Here is an 8,584-nt window from a genome sequence, read left to right as displayed (position 1 = left end):
CGTAGATAAATGGGCACTTAAACCATCCCACTTCGATATGTGGAAAAGCTGATTACAGTAACCTTGAAGTGTTGAGTCAAGAGGTTAATGAATTGGATACAAGAAGAGAAATATCCCATTAATAATACTTCTGAGTGAAAATGGTATGGTCTATCTAAAGTTCAATTTGATTGTGCGAAAAATCGTACTAGAATACCTTAACCATTAACACTAATCAGCATTGAAAGCAACACAATAACTGTGGGACTGTTTCCAATGAATAGGAATGCCCCAGCGTGACGGGTACGTGCAGTTGACTGAAACTACATTAACCAATATCCTACACAGAACGGCACACTAAGCTGCTATATTATATTCAAGGAAGGCTTTCCCTGCTTTATTAAACCTGGCCAGCTTGACGAGTCAATCTGATGACTTCCTAACCAGCTTCTAACCAGGACCAGGTTTCAAATTAAATAAGATAATAGTTGGCTCAGTGTAACCCAGTGGACTTTCAAAATTGATATAAACCGAATAGTTGGGAGGCATTTTTTGAGATTTGCTTTATTTGGTTTAGGGCAACATGTCCTTCCATGAAGAATGATTAGAGGCTAAAGAAAACCAGAACCAGACTATAATGTCATGTAAAAGAATTGGATTGATCAATGATTTACAAGTTGGTTTACATGTTTGTGCGTGTGAAGTAGGATATGCCCAGTGAGAATAGAACTTTGTTTGAAGCTTGTCATGTACATGGTAGAATATAATACAGAAGGCATGCTATAGACCAAACAATAAACATTACCATTATAGCAATGACGAGCAGGAAGTGACTACTGAAACAGATATACCTCAAGCTTTCTTCTGGGAAAATTTTCATAGCAACCCTGAAGGGTATTACAGCTAAATCCTAGCTCCTGTTTAAGTCAAAAAGCCTCTGCATTCTGTAACTCAAATGGCTGCAACTGTTCACAAATCAGAAGTAGAGATTGTTAGATAAGGTGATATTTCAGTTCAGCAAAACAACTGAAAATCTATGAAGGAATATGTTTTTTTTTTTTCTTTTTTCCAGCCAGCCCTCTATATCCTCAGAGCAGCATATCTACCACCATCAACGAGCTCAAAACCATTCTTTTAAAAAGGAAAACAAAAGTTTATATAGTCATCTATTATGGAAATTTAGTTTAATTTCAAGTCTACCAACTTGTCAGGAAACAAGACATTCCAGTGTACGGACTGGTATATATCTATGTGCCATTCTCAACAGTTTCTAATAACATCTAGCCAAATGTGTGAAGCCTTCAGCACTCGGGCGATAATTGCTAGACTGGAGAACAACACATGGTAATAAAAGTGAATGGAAACTTTATATTTCACGCCAACTTGAAAAAAGACCTACTTAGGATAATAAAATTTTGGAAGTTTGATGGGAGAATTATATTGAAGACCTTCCCTAATAGTCACGACTCACCAATTTTTGAATTGGAGATGATCAAAAGATGATAAAGACAAAATATGCATCATGCAACATTAAGAGTTACGCTATCAACTTAATCAATATAGCACGTGTGGAAAAATAAATACTTACACTAAGAATTAAAGTGAGGCTCAAAAGAGTAAAGATGTTTGTTTGTTCATGTGTTGGATTCTACTGCAAAAAGACTTCTCTGTTCATCCGTTGGATTCAACAACAATCGGCAGAACATCCATGCTGCCCCAACCACTGATAAAAGAGATAGCATCGCCAAAAATCCAAAATGTGAAGCATCATTTGCTATTATTGCAACTCCCAACATTACAGACTCTGCCAAACTTGCAACAGAAACTTCTGTTGTGCCTATAAGATTTGCTTTGGATGTTGGGATCCCAGTTTGAAGAATCTGTGCTCCCACAACATCATATGACATGTGTCCCAGCCTTGATAATACCTGCATATAGAGGTTGATCAATTTTTTCTCAGAAACCTGAACTAACAGCTTAGTATTAATGAAAAGCAAGAATTTATGGGCAGGGACACGAGCATCATCTATCAGCATCAACAGCATGTGTTTGTTAAGGAATTCTAAAAGACTTGATTTACTTGATAAGTTTATAAGAAGTTTTCCATTTTGATAAATTTTAAAAGTATACGTGTGATAGCAATTCTGAAGTTAGAATTGAAAACAAACACACAAATAAATGAAAATGCTTACAATCAATCCCAAGAAGAAGAGTACAGGGCTCTGCTGAGAGAGAGACCCACTCCAATACACAGCAACAGCTAAGGAGAGAAGAGAAGCCTGAAATACAAGTCCAGCTGCTCCAGCCTGGTTGAAGACAGAAAACTATAAGAGCCAGAGCAGAGCAGCAAATACTAGGTGACTTGTAACAAGTACAACAAGCAGAGGATGTAACCTTTAAAATGCCAAGTTGCTTGACCAAGGTGGCTGACAGAAATGTTGCTGCAACACCCATGAAAGCACATAATCCACTGAAGCCCCCTATTACAGATGGATTAACTCCTGTTGAACAATATGGTTTCTTGGAGTTAGCATGGAATTCAAAGAAGTCAGAAAATTGTTTGATACAGAAAAGCTCATAGACAATTTGAAGTGAATCTCCAAGTATCAGCATTTCAAAACCAAAAGAAAAATGAAATTGTGTCAGTGCATGAAAATCACTTCTTTTGCTTTCTGCTGACATAGCAAAGTTTGCAGTGACTAACTTCATTAAATAAAGCAAAAACAACCATCCAATACAATGACTATAGTTTCTAATCAATGTATACACGTGTGCATTTGAACAAAGAAGATGATTGCATATGGTGATTTAAGAAATCAAGTATAGCACAACAAAATCTCAGTGATGCTAATTGTAAAAAGCCCTTTTAAGACTTGCCTAAAATTCTCTAATAATAAAGATAATTGCATAATAATTGTGCAAAGAGTTTGTAAAGTACCACGCTGTGTCAAAAATGCTGTCATCAAACTGCTTGGAGCAAGAACAACATTGAAGAAGAGGAGCACGTAGGCAAGGCTTGCAGGAAGAACAGGCTGCTGCATGTATTCCTTCCACCCAAGCTTGATAGTTTCCAGACCTCTATCCACTGGTTATTCAGAAAACAAATCCATGAAGTTAGCTAGAACAGTGACCTAACTTGAGAATGTCAATGGCATTAACTTTTACCTATACTGCCAGCATCAACCGCAGCTTCTTCAGAAGATTCTCCACAGCAGGTTTGACAAGATCTTGGACGGTCAAGAACCCCGGTGGCTAGCTTGTTGGTTAACCATGTGAGACCAATCTGAGAAATGGATTCAGGTGTCAGAAATGACAGCAGAACACTCTTTAAACTAGGAAGATAGCAGGAAAGTGATTACCATGACTGGTAACGACCAGATCATTGAAGCAGCAGCAAACTTCAAGCAAGTCACTGGCTCATATTTGGAGAGAAGAATTCCAAATACTGATGCTCCAGCTATCTGCAATCATGTGTAATGAGAGATCTACTAGTAGTAAATTTTCATAATTGATACCTATTATGAAAGTTCAAATTGATTTTATGTTATATGTCTGAAGTAACAATGGAAGTGAACTGATTTACAGGTACATGCAGTTCATGGCATATGTATTGAGAAACTATACTATTGTCATACTTATACAAGTCCATGCACACCTCACAGATAAGATCAATTCGATTAAGAACAGCATTTGCTTGTGCGAGTGCAATAGGCCTATTCATTCCTGCTAACTGTACACACAAGGACACTGCATTAGAGATTGCTAAAGTTTCCAGGAGATTGAAACAATAACCATTAAAGAATCTGGCAATAATGACTGCACAGAAAGACAATACCAGTATGACCCAATCACGCTCCACAGCAACCCCTGTAGCTACTCCACATAGCCTCTCGACAGCCCCCGCTAACACAAGTACGATAAACCATGGACGGAGAAGAACAGATGACACAGAAGTAGGAGAAACAGTATGTGCATGAATTATCATTGTTGCAGATAACAACTGTGCAGCTGCCTGACATAAACAGAATAATAAAGAAAAGAACTGCAAGAGATAGTCTATATCCAGCTAGGATTTATGGTGTTATAAAAATTACCTGGACAACATTTAAACCCATATATGCAGGTACTCTGGGAGAATAATCCATGAGTTTGCCAACCAAAGGGCCACCAACAATTATGGCAAGCTGTTAAACACATTGCCAGTTAGAAAGTATTCCTGAAGCTACAAATAAAGGAATCCAGTTTAATGTATTGCAAAATCACAACCTTACTGAAGAAACACATGACCGCCACTGGTAGAAGGCTAGGATGAAGCAACGCAATAGCAGAAGGCCAAGCAAAATTCCACAGCTGTTCCACTAAATTTCCAGCTAGAGAACTAGCATAAAGTGCTGCAACACACAAGTCTTTCATGTTATGATGATCTTACATCAACTGGATGTATTTCTATTTTAACAGGACAAAAAAAGCATCATCATGCAAAACACAGCCAATGATTTTGATAAAAGGTGAAGAACTATTATAAGGACACGAGCAGACCAGAGAAACAAAACACCTTCTGAGCAGTAAAGCTGCAATATCAGGCAAATTAATGGTCTTCCACCATTAGGTTCCAATATAGAATCACCTAGATGCTGATTAAAAAAAAACTTTTATTTTTCTTAAACAAAAAAAATTATAGGATCAAAATCTGATTTCAACCTAAGAGACTGGGATCTCCAATCTGCATGACACAAAGGAACACGTCAACATCATTTCAGAAAGCACCAGTGGCACATGACACAGGAAACTGAGGGCACAAATATGATTAGGGAGAATGTAACACATAGTTTGACTCTAAGCACATTAACATCTTTCAAGCTAACAACAGTGCTTAGTTATGTAGAGGCAGAAGAACCTTAAACTTACCATACAATCCAACTGGATGGGCTGGAGTTGCTGCAAGGGCATTCTGCTCCTCCTCTGATAAAACCTAGGACAAAAACAACAGAGCAATGAGAGAATAATATGCTGATACTTGACAATCATAATATGGAGAGGGATCTCAACTTAAGAATCAAATAACAAAGGAACAAAAAAGCCAACAGACATACAGGCAACGCTGTCAAAACACTATCCACATAAGTTGTCTCAGCTAGTAAGCTAAGAGATTCACTCTCAAGGATATCAGTTTTGAGATGAACAATGGGGGTTGAACAGTCACACTCGGCAGCCGATAAATCTTGTGGTGCCTCATCCTCAGTGAGAACATCGCTCAAGTGCAAGTCAGTATTTGTTATTGAGCACCTTGAATTTAAATTCCTGAACCTGCAATATTTAATTTGCTTATTAGAACATTCATCAAACACTTGATTTTCCAGCTGATTCAAGCAAAATTTGTGCAGGTTTCTAAATTCTCAGAATTATTCCTATCAGCTGGGCTTATAGAGACATCGAGAAAATATATATATAAAGGCATAAAAATTTAGAACCAGATGTTATAAGCAGCTAAATATAGGTCCAGAAGAAAGAAAACTTTTTCTTAACAATTGCTTAGAAAAAGAACTTAAAGCAGCCCAATTGTTAAGTTCTTCCGGTTTCAAAATGTAACAATTCAATTCAAGTTAAATCAATAACAGAATTACGCACAGCAATATACAAACTGATATCCAATATTTCCCTTTCCTCATTTGCATTTTATCAGCAACCAAACACTACACAACTTTCAAATTTCACCATTTCCAGGAAAAATTACAAGCCAAAAACCGACTAAATCTCCAAAACCCAGATGAGCAAAACTCCCAAGAATCAATAATTAATCCTCAATATACCCAAATTCTCTCATTTCCTTCACTTACTCAACAACCAAGCACACCAAACAAAATCCAAATATCTAATAAACAAAACTACCTGCAAGAACTTGAAGCTGAATCTAAATTCAACCATCTTCGATCATTGATGCTATAGCGAACTCTCGAAGCAGATGATGGCAATAAAGAGGCTTTTCTAACAAAGAATCCATGAAAATTGAAAGACTGTGAAACTGTGACCATAGCCATGACAAAGACTTCAACTTTAACAAATTCAAGTTAACAAACTTGAAGAAAAAACAATTAGTACTGTACAAGTCTTGAATACTCATGCAGCCTCGAAGAAATTCAAAATTCAAGGACCCTTTTGGCTAAATTTTATTGGGTTTGGTTTCATGAGAGAAATAAAGGTGTCAAGTTTTGATAATCAGAGAGTAAAAATGTGGTCTTTTTGATATGGGATTCCTAAGGATGAAAGGTTTTTTGATGGGATTAGGTGAAAGAACAACCTTATCTATGTGGACTATGGTGGCTTGGTTTTGTAATACAGGCGGACAGTTCAACTTCAAGTGGGAGTTTGCATGCTGCTTGCTTTGCTTGCTTGTGTGGCTGCTAGTTTTGATGACTCGCTCACTATTGCTTTTGGGTTTTTTTTTTTTTAATTATTATTATTATTTTATTTTAGAAGTTTCTGTGGGCTAGGTTTTGGTGGGCTCTTAGCTGCCAACTAGAATTTGCCATGCTGCCATTCAAAGTTTCACAAAAATTAAGGACTTTGAGAATCAAGACCAAATCGCAATATTACAGCAACCTTCGTTTAATTGAATTTAATTCCAAAAGTTTTAATGAATTTTTATATTTATGATTATATTATGGGTTAAAAATTGAATTTTAAATGAAATTTAATTTTAAAAAATAATATAAAAATGAGTTAGAGGTCTATCTTTATGATTTAAATAGGAGAAATTAATATTAAAATTAATTATTTTTTTTAAATACTCATCTATCCATTACTTAAAAAAAAAACCCCTTTAAAAGAATAAATTGAAGATGACAAAGGTAATATAAAAAATAAAATAAATTAAAATTTATCCTTTTCAAATATATAAATTCAATTTATTTATAAATTGAATTCAAATGTAAACTTATAATTAAATTCAATTATAGAGGAGAATAAGTTACAAATAGCATGTTAGCAAGAAAAAAAAGTGGCAACTATGAAATTTTTGAAATTTGAGTATATAGTTATAAAACTTGATAGGGATAAGACCCGAGTTGTCCTCAAGGGGCATAGCGTGATGGCAAAAGGCTTGAGATCTGCACAGCAGGTCTCGAGTTCGAGTCAGGGCGTGCACCTCTTGTAAGAGCTTAGGACAGTCGGGGTTTTACTCGCTCACCTGGATCCACAAAGTACGCTTTCCAGAAAGTGAGGTTTCCTCGATTAAAAAAAAAAAGATAAAGACCCGAGTTAAAGTTAAGAGAATTGAATCCCAAATAATTATTAAAGAAAAATCAAAGAATATTATTTAAACTAATAGACCCAAGTCAGACTTAGTTAATCAAATTAACCTAGTTTTTAAATAAGTTAGATAGGTTTTTTTTTTTTTTTTTTAATCCAAGATATTTCAGGTCTAAAATTAACTAGGTTGACCCAGATTTTATAATTATAATTTTGACTGTGGAGCGCTAATCATATGTGTACATACTGTTGTTATGGGCTATTTTGAATCTTTGATATAGGTCATCTTATTAAAATGTGTTTTATTGCCCAATTGGGTTGTAATTAAATATGGACCATGTTCTATATGTAAAAGCTTGTCTCACCAAGACCGTAGCATACTGAGCCCTGCCCTCTAAAAGAGAGCAAAAATACCTGAAGAATTGTCTCACTAAAAATAGATTTGGTCGATGAAGGATGTTGTTGAAAATCTCCACGTATAGAGATTAAGCCATGTTTAGGAGCATTAATGTGCTCCTCTGGTCTTGATCCAACTAATTAGAAGGCTATATATTATATTTCGTGATTTTTTAGATAAATTAAAGTGTGATCCTTTTGAGCTGATGATGGGGTTAAGGAAGGATAATTTTACTGATTATTTTCAATCCTACTATAGGGAATTAGTGGCTTTCTTTTGTGGTAGGTTTATTTGGTGAAGAAAATTTGAAACAAAATTTAATTTAATAGTTTTTCTAAGTAAGTGTTTGTTTTGTGATAAATATTTTCATATAAATTATTTTATACTATTTAGACATGTTATTAAGGTTTTTTTCTCTTTTAAAAGAATATTATTCTCTATTGTTAATTGTAAATGGCACTAAGATAAAGGAAGCGGGCGGTGTTAAAGATAATAATATATAGTTTTTTCTTCAAGAAATGTGTTTTAAAAATGGCGGTGTTAAAATATTAAATTTTTCTTTAAATTAGAAAATATTGAGAGGTTTATATATATAAATCTTTTCCATTTACTAATCTTTCAATATTTATTTTGAAAACATTTTCCAAAAAAAAAAATCTCTTTTATTTAAAACAAACACATTCTTTTTTCTTTAAGAAAGCTCAAATCACAACATTAACATAAACATCCGTAAAAATAATCTAAATATACGTAAATTAGTCAAAACATTAATATTAATTAAAAAACTAAACCTCAAATCACAACATTTCTTTCAGATCGATCCTACGTCCCTCGGCAACAATGCCACAGATCCCTTTCCAAAAATTCATCACTAAGAAAGCCATTCACAGGAGTAGAAACCTTAGCATTCAAAATGCATTGACATATCCATCCTCTCCAACGAGAGCCAAAAACCATGCA

General features: G+C 34.9%; 1 protein-coding gene across 2 annotated transcripts; it reads right to left on the bottom strand.

Moving 5' to 3' along the window:
* Positions 1 to 617: 617 nt before the first annotated feature.
* LOC18098574 (solute carrier family 40 member 3, chloroplastic) lies at positions 618 to 6,373 on the bottom strand. Of its 2 annotated transcripts, none has more exons than XM_024600332.2 (14): positions 5,869 to 6,373; positions 5,073 to 5,286; positions 4,888 to 4,951; positions 4,246 to 4,370; positions 4,074 to 4,163; positions 3,815 to 3,991; positions 3,635 to 3,709; positions 3,339 to 3,440; positions 3,145 to 3,262; positions 2,918 to 3,064; positions 2,374 to 2,480; positions 2,172 to 2,285; positions 1,568 to 1,907; positions 618 to 938 (listed from the first exon to the last, which is right to left on the bottom strand). In XM_024600332.2, the coding sequence occupies exons 1-13, from the start codon at positions 6,015 to 6,017 to the stop codon at positions 1,614 to 1,616; spliced, it is 1,776 nt and encodes a 591-aa protein (XP_024456100.2). In that variant the 5' UTR covers positions 6,018 to 6,373; the 3' UTR covers positions 618 to 938; positions 1,568 to 1,613. The 2 variants fall into 2 exon arrangements, with proteins under 2 accessions (XP_024456100.2, XP_006382379.2); XM_006382317.3 differs by having other exon boundaries at positions 618 to 944; positions 5,869 to 6,372.
* Positions 6,374 to 8,584: the final 2,211 nt, after the last annotated feature.

The sequence above is a fragment of the Populus trichocarpa genome, chromosome 5 (genome assembly GCF_000002775.5).
Source record: "Populus trichocarpa isolate Nisqually-1 chromosome 5, P.trichocarpa_v4.1, whole genome shotgun sequence".
NCBI lineage: Eukaryota > Viridiplantae > Streptophyta > Magnoliopsida > Malpighiales > Salicaceae > Populus > Populus trichocarpa.
This window is presented reverse-complemented; position numbering and strand designations above follow the sequence as displayed.

Bases quoted from the DNA above. Each gene is read 5' to 3' on its own strand.
- LOC18098574 (XM_024600332.2), bottom strand. From the start codon at position 6,017: ATGGCTATGGTCACAGTTTCACAGTCTTTCAATTTTCATGGATTCTTT. The intron at 3,992-4,073 runs GTAATTTTTATA...TGTTTATGTCAG, and splicing joins TGGGTTTAAATGTTGTCCAG to GCAGCTGCACAGTTGTTATC. The intron at 3,263-3,338 runs GTAATCACTTTC...TCCATTTCTCAG, and splicing joins TCTGGTCGTTACCAGTCATG to ATTGGTCTCACATGGTTAAC.